The following is a 17,318-nucleotide window of genomic DNA, read 5'->3' as shown; positions in this document are numbered from 1 at the left end:
TTTAAATCCCGGCTAGTTCGAACCCCGTGCTGCGCGGCTACACATGGCACGGAGTAGCTAGTTCGGATTAGGCTTCTAATCCGAACTAGCTGTACTCCTTGTGGAATTTAAAATGGCGGCGCCCGGCTTATGCAAATGAAGCCCGGGAAATTCAAATCCTGGGCTTCATTTGCAAGTGCGGTATGCCTACATTACCCTCCTAGTTCGAACTAGCGGGGTAGTGTAGACATACCCAGAAAGACCTAAGATGCTCTCCGAGCCCTTGTCCTAAATACCTTCTGTTTTCTCTCCTGCCTCTCCCCCCGAAGGCTCCCCGGGGATGAAGATCTACATCGACCCCTTCACTTACGAGGACCCCAACGAGGCTGTCCGCGAGTTTGCCAAGGAGATCGACGTGTCCTTCGTGAAGATTGAAGAGGTCATTGGAGCAGGTGTGTCCTAGTTCACCCTTGACTCTCTGTCCCTCCTCCCCCACCCTCCCACCTCTCCACAGCTCCTGCACCTTCCGTTCTCTGCCTGCCTCTCATTGGACGTGCCCCCCCCAGATCAGAACACGCCAGCAAACTCATTGTGTTGAAGTAAGAAACGAGCCCGCTTCGGCCCCGAGGCTCCGGTTAACTTATTCAGCCGATCCTGCTGCTTCTTTGGGCTTGTGGTTTAACTTCCAGGAAAGTTGGAAATCTCTCTCTAATCTAAATGAAATGGATCTCGCTCTCTCTCGATCTCTATCCTCATACATCCCATCTATCTATCTATCTATCTATCTATCTATCTATCTATCTATCTATCTATCTATCTATCTATCTATCTATCTATCTATCTATCTATCTATAAAACACTAGAACTGGAAGGGACCTTCAGAATCACCCCCCCCCCTCGCCCTCCTGGCAGGACTAAGCGAGAAGTCCTGAGGAAGATTCAAAGAACCAATCGATTGTTTCAGATTTAGGGTCAGATTCATGTCCCTGTTTTATGCTGTTCTGTCTGTGCAAAGCAGCTGCAAATCTGACTTAACCACGAACCATTCTAGTGATCTGTGGGTGTCATTAGCTCCTGCCTGAGAGATGTATAGTTTAGGCTACCCATTATTTGCTCTCTATTAAATTCAAGCTAGGTAGTTTTACATCGGGGGAATGGAGAACTTTAAGGGATGCTGTCAATTAGTTTGAGGCCTAAAATTTATCTGCTGTTTAAAAAAAGCAGGACGTGGTCAAGAGGTTGAACTCTTTGGCAAACTGGAGATTTTGTTTCATGGAGGATATTGATCATTGAAGGAACTCCACACTGAAACTGTTTCAGTTTTGAACAGCTGGAAATGTTTTGGTTTCTGGGTTTTGTGTTTTTTTTTGTTTTTTAATTTCTGATGCAAAGTCAGAAATTGTCAGAGACAGGGACGCTTTCCAAGAAAACAAAAAATGTGAAAACCTAATTTTCTGACCAATATTTTGACGAGAACGGTTCCGCAGATCACTGCGCTGACATAGATATTGATCTGGTTTTAAATTTCAAGTAAACCCCTGTGGAGCTGTAGCCCTCCGTGAAAACCAGCATTGCCCCCCTAGCGTACATGTAAAACAGGAGGTTAAACTTGACTCTCACCGAAAGTGAAACTGACCTGCTTAGTTCTACGTTTCACCAGGCGTGGAAAGCAAGAAGGAAATCGTGTCTAGTGTAATAGTTTAGATTTAAGGGAATAATTTTGTTTGGCTGATCTCTTAGGCCCCGAGCCTGCAGGCTCCTTCATTGTAAGGGACCCTGACCCCCAAACAAAGCTCCATTAACACCGGTAGTAGGGTGACCAGGTGTCCGGTTTCTGACCGGAAGGCCGGTCAAAAGCGACCCGGGTGACTCCAGTCACTGCCCACAGGGCTGTTAAAAGTCCAGGTGGCTGCGCGGCAGAGCTAAGGCAGGTTGTCTGCCTGCTCTGGCTCCACACAGCTCCCGGGAACTGGCTGGCAGGTCCCTGTGTCTCCCAGGCATACGGGGGACCCAAGGGATACGTGCGCTTCCCCCGCCCAGAGCACTGGCTCCGCTGCTTCTATTGGTCGGGAACTGCAACCAATGGGAGTTGCGAGGGTGGGGGTTACCTGTGGGCACAGGCCACATTGGGAGTCTCTTTGGCCTCCTGCCAGGAGACACAGGGACATGCTGGCCGCTTCCTGGGAACCACCCGGAGGTAAGTGCTGCCCACACCCTGCGCCCCAACCCCCCATCCCAACCCTGACCCCTCCCCACACCCCAAGTCCCTCATCCCCAGCCCCGAGGCCCTCCCACATGCAAGCCTCCTCCCAGAGCTCGCACGCCCTCCTGTACTCCAAACCCGTCAGCCCCTACCCTGTGCCCCTCCCACATCCCAAACTCGTCATCCCAGGCCCCAGCTAAGAGCCCTCCCCCCCATCCCAAGTGCCTGCCCTAGCCCTGTGAAAGTGAGGGAGGAGGCGGGGGCAGGGCCTTGGCGAGGGGGTTTGGTTTCATGCCAGGAGAAAGCTGGGGACCCTGCTTGGCGGAGCTGCCTGGAGGCGCAGGGTTGTATCCACATAGGGCAGTTTGCAGTGGGTGGGACCAAGTTTCCTGTGACCCCCTTTGCTCCTGTCTATGCGCCTCGCTGTCCCAGGCTGGGACCACAGCTGGGGCAAGTGGGGAGCCCCGGGGCCAGCGGCCGGGACCCTGGGGCCAGCATTGGTAGGGACAGGCGGTTGCCACGGCTGTTCTTGCACTTGCAGGGGAGTTTGGAGAAGTGTACAAAGGCCGCTTGAAGCTGCCCAGCAAGCGGGAAATCTACGTGGCCATTAAGACGCTAAAGGCTGGCTACTCGGAGAAGCAGCGCCGGGACTTCCTGAGCGAGGCCAGCATCATGGGCCAGTTTGACCACCCCAACATCATCCGGCTGGAAGGAGTGGTGACCAAGAGCCGGCCGGTCATGATCATCACCGAGTTCATGGAGAACGGGGCTCTGGACTCGTTCCTGAGGGTAAGAACCGCCCTGGCCTCGCTGGCCGCTCTCCTGCCGTGACGCTGGAAGGGAGTCATGTTCGCTGGCTTGGAGCTGGTCCCTGGAGGCCAGGCGTCCGGCAGCTGGGCCCTTGGAGTACAGGGTCACCAGGGGGGAATCCGATAACCCAGCTTCAGAAGCAATAGCGACAGAGAGCGAGGTCTCCAAGGAGCCTAAGGGAGTCGGAGCACGCATCCTGTTGTCTTTCAATGAGGTCTGTGCTCCTAAATCCCTTGGGCGCAGATGCAGATCCCCTCCAGAGGCCTCAGCGAGTAGCTGTGCCTGCTGCTACAAAAGACATCCCAGTTTTTGCATAAAACACTAAACCCTTGCTGCACCGAAGGGCTCTGAGTGCTTGGGCCCCCAGGAATCGACCCCTGCAAAGTGCCCAACCCCCAGTGACAGACAGCAGGACACGTGCTCTAAATGTCATAGGTTCTGCCACTGTGTGGCGGCCTGATCGTCTCACTGGCACAGTCTTGTTAACGCCAGCTTGTAGCATCTGTGGCGCGCCCGTGGCCAGGGGTCCGCGGTGTGACTCCGGGCGGGGCTGTCCCGTGAACACGGTTCGTCTCGTTACCGGCTCTGGGACCGCCTGGCGGAAGCAGCTGCTGCATCTTGGGACGGGCATCGTGGGGGGGGGGGCGGGTCTTGGGGTCTGGAGGCAGCTGAGAGGCCAGCTGACCCAGAGTCCGATACCCACCTGTCGCGCTGGGCAGGAGGGTGCCGGAGGCAGGGGAGGGGAGAAAAGAGGAAGGGAAGCAGAGGCAGGAGAGAGATGGATGAAGAGGAAAGGAGGGGTGAGCAGCGGGGTTGAGATTTTTAAAGGGACTAGGAGGAATGATTAATGGGCCCAGCCTCCAAACCCTGCTAATGCCACCTTCTTCCCGACGCTAGAGCAGGTAATTTATATGTCTCCTTCCAGTCCTGATGTAAAAATAGCACCGCTAATTGGCGCATCAGCTGCTTGGAAAGATAGTGAAGTGGGTCGTCCGTGGCGCCGCGCGGGGGCCCCCCCGAGGAGGGAAATACACAAGGGCGCCGAGGCAAACTGGCCCAGAGCTGGCAGATTGCTCCCTGCCCTTCCCGTCGCACCCAGAGACGCCCTGGAACGGGACAGGGAGGAGGTGCCCTCCAATAAGGGAGCCGCCTTTTCCACGGGACCGACTCTGACGCCCCTCTCCTGGGAACGCTGGCCTCGCTGTGGAGAGTCCTCCCCACGGCGCAATGCAGAATGGTCTCTCCTGCCGCTGCCCATGGGACGGCCCCTCTGCTTTCCCCTGTTCCACAGTGTGGGTTGCCCAGAAGCGAAGGTGTTTTTATTGGGCTGCAGAGGGAGGAGGGCACTAAAAAAAGAAAGAAAATGGTCTGAAAAATGAAAGGTGCCCCACAGTGGGCGCTGCCTTTAGAAATGACTTTTTTCTAAATTAGTTGCCCCCCCCCAAAAAAAACCCTCCAGCAACCACCTGATCCTCCTGACACCCGCCTTGACGTTGACAGTGCGCCAAAGGAAGCATTTGGCCACGCAGCGCACAGTCAACTTGTGGAACTCCTTGCCGGAGGATGTTGTGGAGGCCAAGACACAACCAGGGAAAAGTATGGAGGAGAGGCCCATCATGGGCCAGCGGGGCTGGAACTAGGGGTGACTTGAAGTGGTGAAACATGCAGGATTTACAGTTTGGTTCAGTGGCGAAGTGAGAGCTTGGTGGTTGTTCCTATGACTGTAGTTGGGAGGCCTCAGCCATGCGGCGGTTCCTGTACAGGCAGCTAGTGAGAGAGAGTCCCTGCCCCAAGCAGCTTACAGTCACCCCAGGAGAACGGACCGGCCCAGAGGCCCAGGCGTGTCGGGACAAGGGGCTTCTCGGCTACCCTGTCGGTAGCTGGGTCGTTTTCATTCTGCCACTTGCTCTCCCTGCCTGCAGCAAAACGATGGGCAGTTCACGGTCATCCAGCTGGTGGGCATGCTGCGGGGCATCGCGGCGGGAATGAAGTACCTGGCGGAGATGAACTATGTGCACCGGGACCTGGCCGCCAGAAACATCCTGGTCAACAGTAACTTGGTGTGCAAAGTGTCCGACTTTGGCCTCTCCCGCTACCTGCAAGATGATACCTCAGACCCCACCTACACCAGCTCCTTGGTACGTACCGTCTGCCCTGCCGCACGTGCTCCATGGGGCCTCCCCCACCTTGGGGCAGTTCATCACCGCTGGGTCCTGTGGGGAGGGTATCCAGGGAGGTGGCCAGGGAGTCAGTCGTTGGTGACTCTTCCTCTGTTGCTTTCCCTGCCCGTGCAACCATTGCCACACAGCGTCGGCGCTCGGGCTGAGGCCGGGCCGGATTGAGCTTTCAGTGTTCGTCAGCAGTCGCTTCCTGGGGTTAACGTGCAAAGGTATTTAGGTGCCTACAAATGCAGTTAGGCATGTTCCAAAATGCTAGGTGAGGTAGGCGCCCGTCGGCATCTTTAGGCAGCCAAATACACTGATGAACGTGGCCCTTCCTCACCGTTTTCCTCTCAAACAGCATCCGCGCCCCCGGCGGGTTATTTCTTGCCTGCTCTTGGAAGGACAATTATTTTCTTTCTCTTTTGTCCCTTCCCTCCCCTCGCTCTCACCCCTTTCTTCACCAGCTTTCCCTTCTCTCTCTTTCTTCCCCTCCCTTTGCTTTTCTCTCGTGTGTCCCCTCCCCCTCTACGTTTATCTGTGTGCTTGGCTGGCGTTCCAATGAGAATTTCTCTTGCCAGAATTGAGTGGGGCTGGGTGGGGTGAAGAGCAAAGATCTGGAAGGGCTGCGGGAGGGGAAGCGGAGGGAAGACAGATTGTTGCAAATACAGGAGGAGTTTTAAGTGCTGCTCCAGTGCCGCTCTCCTCCTGAGCTCGCGCTCTCCGCTGGAAATTGTTCCGAGCGTTAATTAAAGAGACAGATCTAATCCAAGCTCCACTATTCCCCAGTCACTGAGCTCCAGCTTAATTAACTCATTTGTACGTAATCCCACTTCTCCGATGTGCCTTCCTTGTCTCCTGGCTCCGCTGCCGCGGGGAAGATCACAGAACCCGGCTCCCCCCGAGAACAGGCTTTTGGAATTGTTCTGCCGCCGCACCGGGTCCCATCGGAAACGGCGGGCAGAGGGTTCTATTCAGCGCAAACAAAGTAAATAAATTACATGTTATGCTACGGCTCAGTTTATCAATGCCCTGTGCAGGGTTCATAAAGGACTGATCTGTGGCACAGCCTACTACATACACAAGTCATATCTATCATAAAGCGGGGGCAGGCAAATACCGCAGGCCAGATCCGGTCTGCCAGGGTTAGCCATATCTACCCTGGGGATTGCAGCTCCTATTGGCTGCAGATCCTGGCCAATGGGAGCTGCGATCGCCCGTACCTGCGGAGGTAAATATAGCGCTAGAGGCCAGGCTAAACTGGTAAACCGCTGCCATTTTATTGCCCACCCGGGCATGCCTCCGAGAGGCAAATTAGAAGGTGACCTTTTTTTGGGCAGCAGGATAAAAAAGGGTTGGGCATTGCTGGGCAGCAGCAGAGTAGGGCAGATCCACTCTGTGACGACCATGGACAAGAGAGATTTTAAGTCAAGAATGAGAGTAGCTTCAATCTGCGTTGGCTTGAGCAGTGACCTTGGAGGTTTGGCCCAACCCTTAGGAGAGTTCAGACCAGTAAGGAAATCCACGGGCAAGTTGCGTCTGTGACCCTGGCGCTCGGCAGCGGCAATTCCTCCTTCGCCTTGAGCCAAGCGCTCGGGTCAGAGGCCTGGACCCCCGCCTGGAACTAACCTAAGAATGGAGCCGCCTTGTGGTGGGGGAGCCTGTAGTGGAATTCAGTGCAGTGGTTTTGACCTTTGAAGGCCGCGTTGGTTTGGGGGGCGGCTCTCAGAGAGCCCAGCTTTCTCCCGCGGCTGCAGTTGTGATCAGTGGCGCCCCTTGGATTGTCAGAGGGAGTCGAGGTCGGGAGGATTAGCAGGAAGGCCTCTTGGTGCTGAAATTCACGTCAGCCCGAGACGCGTCGGAGCCCGATTTGTTCACTTTCTGGCCGTGCTGCAAACACTCCCCTCTCTTTGCACAGAGCGTTGTGCTTAAAAGAAGCACCTGGGATCTTTTTCAGGGGGAGAAGGCAACACGCCACATGTATTAAACATACGTAGCTCAATCAACACTATCATATGCATATGATACATTACACTCATGCACTCTTTCTCTCTCTCACACACACACACACAAGCACACTCCGTCTTGTTGTTACCAATAGTTGCTCCCCCTAACTGCATTGGCCAGGTGGGTTACATGTAGGAGGGGTGGAGCCGGGCTTCTGCCGATCCGGATCGATGCTCCCATGTTGACGAGACGAAAACCGAAGGTCCCTCTGCAAGACGCCTCCTATTTATCCCTCTCCTGCAGCCAGTTAGTCATCACCTGGCCTTTGTAATACTGCTTCAAAGAGAGTTCTTCCAAGGGCAGCACTTGCTGCTCCACTCCCAAGGCGTCTGTATGTCCAGTCTTCTTTTCAATGAGCTCACTTCACAGGTATTGTCTTGGATTTGGCTCCCAGCCCCTCCACCCTTGCAACTGCTGCTGGAGGTGCTCCCCTTTCAGTCTCCATTCACACCTCGTTCATTTCAACAGGGCAATCAAGGAAAGGGGAGAGATCTCAAAAGACATTTTTTCTTTACCTTAACTATTCCTACGGCCTATAACATAAAGAGCTTGATACAAAGTTTCTATGGAAAAGACTGGATACAAGGTTTCTCTTAATACAAGGATTCTATAAGAAAGCTTAACATAAAGATATATCTAAAAGAACAAGATCTGTATATATAAAATCTCTTAGTACAAAGATGGGAATGATACATGATTATACGGACGTGTGACAGAGATCTAGCCACAAGAGCGAGTCTTTCTGAGCGGCAAGGAAAGGCCTGCTGAGGGAAGGGGCTGCTGCTGTTCTGGGCCGGAGGGTTGGCCCTGGCTTGGCATCTTGGGGAGGGATGGAATTTGTGCGCTGGCGAGAGGGGAACATCTTTTGGGTGTGATCAGAGGGAAGCAGATAAGAAGAGAGACTCACCCCGCGTAGGAAGCCGAGGGAGCTGGGGCGGTGGTAGTTCCTCGGTCGGTTCATAGAGGTTTCGGGTCCGACCCTGCAGCTTTTGGCGCAAGCGGGAATGCTACACAGCGAGGAGCAGCAGCGGTGGCCTATTCAATCCGAGGGTCACTTGAGATAATGCGCCCAGCACCCGCCACTGGGGGAAGGCTTGAAGTGGCCTTTCCCGCCTTTCGAGAGCAAACAGTGTCTCTCATCTGCGTTGGTATTTAATTCATGCCACACTCGGCCTTCCCAGCTGCCAGGAAATGATGCCCTGCCTGCTGCTCCATTACTCTGCCGCCCCCGGCAGGGGGCTCACTCTGGGGAAGAGGCAGGGGAAACACGCCGGGAGTCACGTTCTCACACTGGGCTTATTTCACTCACGGGTTTTGCCGCCCGCCCACCAAGAGCTCCCGACGCTTCGCGGAGAACAACCGCACAAGGCAGTTTCAGAAATGAATCAGCCCAAAGTAAATGCCAGACGGAGTCTGCGTTTTCCCGCCCTCCCCCATTAGTTTCGAGGTTACTGGAGTCACCAACGTGGAAGTGGGATTGGCTTTTCTTCCAGCGATTCGTAGACCTCTGTGGCTTGTTCCCCACGGAAACCAGCCCCCTCAGACTGTGACATCGTAACCCTTGTCCAGGCAACGAGTGATGATGTCACACGCAGAGTTATGGGGCGGATTCTCCCCGGGGAACATCCAATAAGGAGTTTGCACCAGAGGGTTTGGGGGAAAACGTTCCGTGGGCAGATGAATGTTTAAGAAACGAAGATTCTGTTTTCACCGATCGATAAGCACCAAGGTTTTAAATCCTCGCTGCCCAAGAAAATGAGCTAATCTAAGCAGCACAGCGGAGGGCCTTTCCCGGGGCGGTTCTCACAGCCTCATGGGCTCGAACCAGCAGCAGGAAAAGGGAGAGATCTTCCTGGGAGCAGCTTGGATCTGTCCCGGTCATTTACTGTGTAGTTGAACTGATTTCCAAGGAGGAGGGATGATCGGACTAGGGCGTCGCTTCCCGCTAGTGCTTGACTGTGAGAGACTCACTGGATGTCCCCAGAGTCACTCAGATGTACTGAAGGGGAGAGAGTCCCCGGTCTACAGACACTTGTGACCGTTGCATAGCGCCTTGCAGGTCTAGATGGTAAATCTCTATGGAAAGGGGGGTCGCTCTACATTGCAGGGGCTGTATGGATGCTCTGTTGCAGGAGGGCTGAGACAGCGCTGCCATTGTGGGAGCCTTCTCCCAGGGGCGAGTAACGTTCTGGGAAAGGATTGCCCCCAGCTCCGACCTCTCTTGCTCCTCAGCCCGCAGGTCACTGGATTTGGGAGTGTGGGTCTCGGCCTCCAGTGCCTCACAGTTGCGCTCGGTTATTTGTGCCAGTGGGGCTACAGCGCTGGCGTGGGGATGCCGTGGCCCTTTCTGCCCCCCTACCCCGGGGTCCACGATTCCACGCGATAGAAGGCAGCAGAGCGTCAGGCCCCACAGTTCCAGGGCTTCCTTCTCCTCGTTCCTTACTGCTCAGGATCGTGTCTGCGAAGCCCAGCTCTTTTGTTCCTTTGAGAGTCCCCCTGTTCTTGCTGATCCCCCCGCCGAAGCTGGAGGGCCGGCCTGAATTGCCAGGCCAAGGAACAAAGACAAGGAAGCTGTGCCGGCAGAGTTCAACTCACTGTCCTGGCTGGGACAGCAACGTGCTTTCCCGGGGACGCGCTGCCGATGTCACTCGCCAGTTCTTGTCTCCGGGGACTGGATGCCTGTTGAGCATCCCAGGCGCGGGTGATCCCTTCCCCTGTCTTTGCCACGTGGGGAGATGGCGGCACGGAGGCAGGTATTTCAATCTGTGGTGTGCCCGTTAGCAAAATGCAGCCGGCTTCGCTCCAATCACTCAGCTGTAATTTAGAACCGAGGGATGAAAAGACCTGCTACTCCTCGGCTGGGGCAAGTGCTATTCCTGGCAAGCTGTCATCTCAGCACCAAGGGCATCTGCTCTCCTCCCTCACCCCTTCCCTGCCACCATCCCCCGGGAAGAGGCCTGAGACAGGCAGGCGTACGTGCTCCAGGAGGCAAAGCAGCCCGGGGTGGGGAAGTGTCACTCCGGGTAGCGCTCGGAAGGCTGAGCGTGCTACTTTACATGCAAGGAGGAGCAAGGAGGCAGCTGTTGCTGCCAGCCTTTGACGTCTGCTTCCCGGCTCCGGGAGAGCAGAGCACCTCCCGATCCTCGGTGGGAAACGCGGAGCCCTTTGAAAGACTCGCGGGCGCGCTCATTAGCATTCCTGGGAGCACCTCCTGGAGCATTCCTGGGGCAGGGGCGCAGAAAGAGGGTTAACCCTTTCGCTGCAGGAACCAGCTGACAACACGCCCGCGGTGCGATCTGCGCGCCCATCCTGCAGGAGCCGATCCCGTCTGTGTGGGCATCAGTCCCCCCGGCAAACACCAGCCTAGGGCACAGCCCCTTTGTGGCTTGATCCGCCCCAGAGTGGGGCAGGGAGATAGGGCAGGTGCTTCCTTCCGTCAGGACCGGAGTTTGACTTCCGTTGATCATATTCCAACAGTTGATGACACAGCAGCTTCTCTGGATTCATGCGAGCGCTTTTCTAGCTTTCCGATGAACGGTTGTTGTCATGTCTGTAGGGCCCCACCAAATTCATGGCCATGAAGACCGTATCGCGGGCCCAGAACCCTGGTCTCCCCTGTGACATTGGTGATTTTCGAGGGGCCGCGGCATGGTTTCGGTATGGCCGCTCGCTGGTTGGTGCACGATGGCATTGTGTCCTTACGCAGCAGGAGTTTGTGCCGCAAGCGCGCTACAGCTCCTCTGCCCGGCCTGCTGGGCTCCCAGTTAGAAGCACTAGGTTTGACCTGGAACGTCCTAAGTGGTTTGGGGGCAAGGCAGGTTCAAAAACTGCCCCTCTGCCTGTGCCCTGCATCCACAGCTTCAGCAAGTGGAGGCCCTCACGCCCTGGCTTCCTTGCTCAAAGATGAGAGGGAAAAGCCGCTCTGCTGTGGAGAGGGTTCCCTGCTGCAGGCTGCGGAGGCCGTAATCAGCTGGGTGGATTTGCTAACGAAGCTTGGCGGGCATCAGGGGATTTTGACTTGGGGCGGGGGAAGGGCCAATGGCAGCGACGTGGGTTGTGATTTGGGTTGATGTGTTTTGCGCGCAGCATGTTGAATTCTCAACATGGAGGTGGGGCCACTTGTCTGTGTGGCGGCTGTTTTGACTCCGCGTCAGCTGCGTACCGTTCATTAGCGCGCGGCGCCTGGAGCTGTGGACAGATGCTTTGCAAACTGAGGGAGCAGGCGGGCGGCAGGTCGGGGTCGTCCCGGAACGCTTTCAGGCAATCCAGGGCATACAACTGACCTGCTTGTCCCTCTCCTCCAGGGTGGGAAGATCCCGGTGCGGTGGACAGCGCCTGAGGCCATCGCCTACCGCAAGTTCACCTCCGCCAGCGATGTCTGGAGCTACGGCATCGTCATGTGGGAAGTGATGTCCTTCGGCGAGAGGCCGTACTGGGACATGTCCAACCAAGATGTGAGTGTTCTGGGCCCGGTGGGTCTGCGTGGGTGGGTCTCCATGGGGAAGAGCCACGGGTGGCTTTTCAGCTCCCCACGCCACCCGTCCCTTCCCAGCAGCATGGCGTAGGCATGGTGACAGCTGCTGCATTCCTCGACTCTTCCAGCAGAAGTCACCGCGGGAATAGGAGAGCCATAGCCCACAGACAGCCAGGAGTCTCTTGGTTTCCAGGGCCTCCGCTGGGGTGGGTTCTCACGAACGGGGGGCGTCCAAACGCATTTGAAATGCTAGCTGTTCAGCAGCCACCCCCTCTGACATCACAGGCTTCGGCTTCCCCAGGGATTCCAGAGTCACTAGGGTGGGAAGAGAACAGGCCGTGGCTCTCAGCGCAGGCCTTTGGCCCCTCTGCAGCCTCCCCGCCCCTACCAGGTGCAGGTAGAGGAGGCTGGTGAAGCGGGGAAAGAACAGGGCTGGGGCCAGGCCCAAAGGAGCCTCCATGACGTGCTGGCTCCAAGGCTGCCCTGCCGTGGAATTTCGTTATTGCAAAGAAGGAAGTCAGGGCCGGGGAGGCCGCTCCAATACTGTTACCATGGCTGCTGGCCAGCCCGGGCCGAGGCCTCTGGGTTCAGATTTCACACTACCCGGGGTCACTCAGCTTGGCTGGTGCTGAGCCTCCGGCCTGATGTCATTCTCCTCCCCAGCTCTTTCCGTGTGGGGGCGCCAGATGCTGGGGAGTAGGAGGCTGTTCTCTCTCCGCTGCCTGACCATTGGGGGGTGGAGGCTTATTTCTCATTCCCTCCTGTACATTTGGGAAGAGGAATCCGGCTCCATCCCTCGCTGGCCTTCTGGTGGCACCTTCATCTGGCTGTGTGCCCCGCTGAGCCTGAGGCAACGTGGAGACGCATAGTCTCGAGTACAGGGGACACTCCCTTTGCTGCACAGGCCCCGAACGTCGCTTTCCCAGAACCCTAGGACTGGAAGGGACCTCGGGAGGTCAGCAAGCCCAGTCCCCTGCCCTCCCGGCAGGACTTTCTTTGTGGCTGCCGTTGTGCTCCAGAAATGGCCGCGGAGAGCAGTGCTGAAAGGCTGCCGGCGAGGGGCTGGCTTGCCCCCTGCTCCAGTCCCCGCCCCTCAGCCTGTGCTGGTTTTCAAGATGAAAAAGGCTGGTGACTGAAAGGTTTTCAGATAGGAAATGGGGAAGGAAAACCAGCGGGCTGGTAATTGGCCTTCAGGAAGCTGGGAGGCCTTTGAAAATGTTCAGAGGGTTTGTGAGCCAGGGAGAGAGACTTGGTAGTGGAGCTACTGTACTCCAGTGCGCTCGGCAGAGCTAATGAGTGTGGCGCTCTCCACAGAGAGGGACTGCCATGCTCTTGATTCACAAGAGCTCAAATTAACCTCGGAGCGCCTCGGTCGCAAGAGCCAGCGACGCCGTCTCGGCTCCCTGCCCTTGCGCGCACCCCCTTTTCCCCGGCCGCCTCATTAACGGGCAGCACGCCGCTGCCAGTGGCAAGGAAGAGAGGCGAGTGCCGTGGCGGGGAAGCGAACGCTCGCCTACATCTCTGGTAGTGCGTAGATGAGAGCATTCGTGCTAGCAAGGGCAGTAATGGACAGTTGGGGCCATCTTTGAACCCTGTGACAGGGTGGACTAGGCCTGGCGCCCCCTGCTGGAAGCCTTCCTGCACCCTGCCCCAGAGAGAAGAGCAGAAGAGAGGTCCTCCAGGCAGGCTAGAGTGGGTGCTTCTGCTGCAGCCTATCAGGGTCCAGCAAGCTGGTATAAAAGAAGCTGCTGGGCTAGCGTCTGCCAAATTGACTGGGAAGAGCGCGGCTCCTCAGCCAGCTCCGAGTGTGACCTGGATTTCAGACCTTGCTGAAGCCCAGGTCTGGTGGCTGAAACCGGCTGTGATAGACCTTGATGAACTGCACTACCCAGGACAGGGTGGGGTGAGAACTTGACCTCAAAGCCCTGGGAGAGGGGATGGATGGAGCAGCTTCTTGGGGAGGTGGCCCAGGGAGCAGTGGACCGCAGCGATACTTAGCGGGCATCTGCTACTTACAGGGACCTTGGGCTGGGACCCAGAGGAGTGGGTGGGCCTGGGGTCCCCCCCAACTCCCCAGCAGCTACAAAAAGGGGGGTAAGAAGAAGCCTGGTCCCAGGAGACTGACCAGAAAGGCCACCTAGGACCCTTCCTCTCCCAGAGCCCGTCAGAGCAGAGGAGCTGGTGGGCCCACGCCCTCGGCCACAAAGGGGTGTGCGCAAGAGGGAGAGCCCATTGCAAACCCCGAGCTCTTTGCTCTGGTATCAGGTCAGATCATCCCCAACGTAAAACTTCGGCTGCATCAGTGGACAAACAGCCGTTGACCCCAGTGGTGAATCTGAGCCAGGGAATCAGGAAGTCTTGCTTGGAGCGTGAATGGTTTGGCCAAGGGGAAGGTGAATTTTTTCCGGGACGGCTGTTGCTTTGCCGGAGGCGTGGGTCGGGTTTGATTTTGGAGCTGCGATGCCTCTTCTATGCTCATTTCCTCTCTTTCCCGGCTGGTTCCATGCTCCTTCTCACTGCAGGTCATCAATGCCATTGAGCAAGACTACCGTCTTCCCCCTCCGATGGACTGCCCGGCTGCGCTTCACCAGCTCATGCTGGACTGCTGGCAGAAAGACCGCAACACCCGCCCTCGCTTCACAGAGATCGTCAACACCTTAGACAAAATGATCCGCAACCCAGCAAGCCTCAAAACTGTGGCTACCATCACCGCTGTGTGAGTCTCAAAGCGCCGGGTACTGTACGTGCAGTGGGGAGTGCTGCGAGGCAGCAGCTAGGTTTGGGGAACTCACCGTGTAACGTTCCGAGCCATAGATGGAAGGCCATCGAGCTAGCTGCACTACTGATGGGCAATAATTATCCCATTCAGTTTGCTTTTCTTTCTTGGCTCCAAAGCAGTCACAACCCAGTAAAGATCTGTGCAACTGGATTTACGATCTGTGGCCACCAGCCAAATACCGCGATGGGCAGTGGTTGTCCGTGGCCAGGCTCTTTGCTATTGGTTACTCCTGGCGCGTGATGGATGGTGAAAGTCACATGGTATTGTTTCTCCCCTCTAATTGGATCCTGAAACTTTTTAAACAGGACAGAAATGAAAGACCCATGATGACTAGTGCCCACGCACCAAGAACCCATGCAAGTAGTGGTGTTGCACAAGGAATTATCCAAACTTGTGACACTATCCACTTGGGCTGGAATAAAACTGTTAACTGGTTAATGCACTAGAAAGGCAATTTTCCCCACCTTGGATATTCGCATTTCCATGTTAAATGTTATGAATGGGACACATCCAGCTCGACTTAATTAGCTTCGTTAACACTGGTCCTACAATTCACGGGGAACCGCTTTTACTGTTATATAAGCCCTGGCTTCTGTAATTTCCATTCCAACTCAACTGATGACGTAGATTTTGCCCACAAAAGCTCATGATCGAATATATTTGCCAGCTGGTTTGCCCATGGCTTTTGACCGGCCACATCCATTGGCCTTGTGTTTCCAGTCCAGCTTGACCTAGGCTCCTTTCTGTTGTGTTTCAGGCCTTCTCAGCCACTTTTAGACCGCTCCATCCCAGACTTCACTGCCTTTACCTCAGTAGAAGATTGGTTAAGCGCCATTAAAATGAACCAGTACAGAGACAGCTTCCTGACTGCTGGCTTCACCTCCCTGCAGCTTGTTGCCCAGATGACCTCAGAGTAAGCAGCACATACCGTGGTCACCCCTGAACTCTGACCCAGTTCCCATTGGAAGTCGTTGGCCACCCAGCCATTGACTTCAGTGGGAGGAAGATCTGGCTTTTCAAAACTGACTTTCCCTTGAGATTGTCGGTGTGTCTTGGTTGAGATGGGGTCCGAAGTAAAATGAGAATTGCCTTTCTCGTGGTAGTTTACGCTTTTCTTTTCCAGGAAAAGAAACAGGAAATTGGGGGGAAAAACCTCAAACGAACCAACTATTTTGACGTTCAGAATAGATTTGGGTTGAGTTTGGGACAAGTATGCAGGTTGGTTTTGGGTTTGTCCAATAGGAGATTGCTTATGAGCCTGCAAATTCAGGTCCAGTGTTTTAGATTTAGAGACGGAAAACCTTTTGTTTTGCTTGTCTCTTCTAGCTCACCACTGACAGTAAAGAACAAAATGAAGTATCTCTAGGAGAAATATCCCGAAACATATTACAAGTGTCAAATTCAGACACGTAACCTGAACTACCTGTGGTTGTTTTACAGAGACCTTCTGAGAATAGGGGTGACTTTGGCTGGACACCAGAAGAAGATTCTGAACAGCGTCCAGTCTATGAGAGTACAGATGAGTCAGTCTCCGACCTCGATGGCATGACGTCTCTCGTTTTGCGGGGTTGGGAAAGGGAGGGGAAGCAAGGAAGGGTCAGAGGTGGGAGGGAAGGAACAGACTGACAAAGCAGTGAAACATGTGGAAAGGTTGAATGATCGTCTGAGAACTGTAGCAGCTGCAGACAAAGAACACACGGGACTCGTTTCTAACCGGCAGCTTCCGTTTCTCGCTAACAGAAGCACACTTACCGATGCCAGGGGAAACCGCGTATTAAATACATATAAATATGTACAAATCATATATTTAAAAGACAATGAAGACAAACCAATGTGTGTTGGGAAAATAATAGACTCCAATCCTACCACCAGTGAGCAGTAGTCAAAACTGATGAAGAAACAAGGGGCCAATGGGGAGGGGAGAAGTGCAAGAATTGAGTTTTCAAACCCAGAGAAACCATCTTCAGCAACGACAGTCCTTTTCTTTTCTTCTTTGGCTCCCCTCCCTGACCCTCTTTCCCACACCCCGTTCCCTTTCTACTCATGGTCTATATGTGGAAATGTCTTCAAAGGTCTCCACAGCTACCTACTGTGATATTGTTCCGTCAGCTACCAAAAGACTTCACTGACCACTGCATGGGGGATCCAAATCAATCCAGTTAATGTCTTCATATTGAAGAAGAGATGTACCTTCAATAGAAAATCTTGTTTTTCTTTTGCTTGCATTTTTTTGCAAAAAGGAAAAAAAAAACATAATGGAAAAAAGCGTTCCCGTGTGCGCGCATGCGCGTTTCTATGTGTACTTTGTCAACTTACTGTGGATTCACTGCTTCTCCGTTACAGAGAAAACAAACCAACCCCAAGTGCGACGAATGGTAAATTCGTAACCTCCAGCGGAACTGGTGGTGTGGGGGAAAGAGGGACAAGTGTTTGGCTTTGCCTTCTGTCTGGATCAATTGCACCTGGAATGGTTAGTGAGAAATAAGAGAAAAATAAAGCGAACCCAACTCGGTGGTTTGCAAACCTGGAGGAAGAAGCCAAGGAACGCTCCGGTTGGGTATTGTGCTGGTTTCATAGGGGATTATTCTGAGATTTACAGTGTTTGTTATGGGATTATTGATTGAAGAGGCAACAGGAAAAGAAGACTGAGAAAGACACTCTGGAAAATAGACTGGTTAGTCCTCCATCATCTCAGTGATCTGCAGAAGATTGCTATGGAGAACTTTTTTTTTTTCCATCGTGTGGACCTAAGGATTTGGCTATTAAATTACTGACTTAGGTTTCATGGCTTCAGAGGTAGGTCCATTTGTTTTGCGGGCCTCTGTGTCCATCCATCCTTCCCTACTGAATCTCTTCCCTCGCCTCACCGAGGCACCTTTCCCTGAATGTTTTCCAGTGTTTCATTTG

General features: G+C 54.6%; 1 protein-coding gene across 10 annotated transcripts in view; it reads left to right on the top strand.

Annotated features, from left to right (window-relative positions):
- The window catches only part of EPHB1 (EPH receptor B1), a 323,707-nt gene that overhangs the window by 282,344 nt on the left and 24,045 nt on the right, over positions 1-17,318 (top strand). For 8 of the 10 annotated variants that reach the window (XM_075937229.2, XM_075937224.2, XM_075937225.2 and 5 more), the window contains 7 exons: positions 309-431; positions 2,724-2,971; positions 4,915-5,130; positions 11,463-11,612; positions 14,155-14,348; positions 15,169-15,324; positions 15,852-17,207. In XM_075937229.2, coding sequence (XP_075793344.1) covers positions 309-431; positions 2,724-2,971; positions 4,915-5,130; positions 11,463-11,612; positions 14,155-14,348; positions 15,169-15,324; positions 15,852-15,960 — 1,196 coding nt within the window. In that variant the 3' untranslated portion in view covers positions 15,961-17,207. Of the gene's footprint in view, positions 1-308; positions 432-2,723; positions 2,972-4,914; positions 5,131-11,462; positions 11,613-14,154; positions 14,349-15,168; positions 15,325-15,737; positions 17,208-17,318 lie in introns of those variants that run through there. The other 2 variants (XM_075937233.2, XM_075937228.2) reach the window with 2 other exon arrangements.

This window comes from Pelodiscus sinensis, chromosome 10 (genome assembly GCF_052426305.1).
Source record: "Pelodiscus sinensis isolate ZL-2025 chromosome 10, ASM5242630v1, whole genome shotgun sequence".
NCBI lineage: Eukaryota > Metazoa > Chordata > Testudines > Trionychidae > Pelodiscus > Pelodiscus sinensis.
The sequence above is the reverse complement of the archived record's forward strand: the minus strand, read 5'-3'. Positions and strand labels throughout refer to the sequence as shown.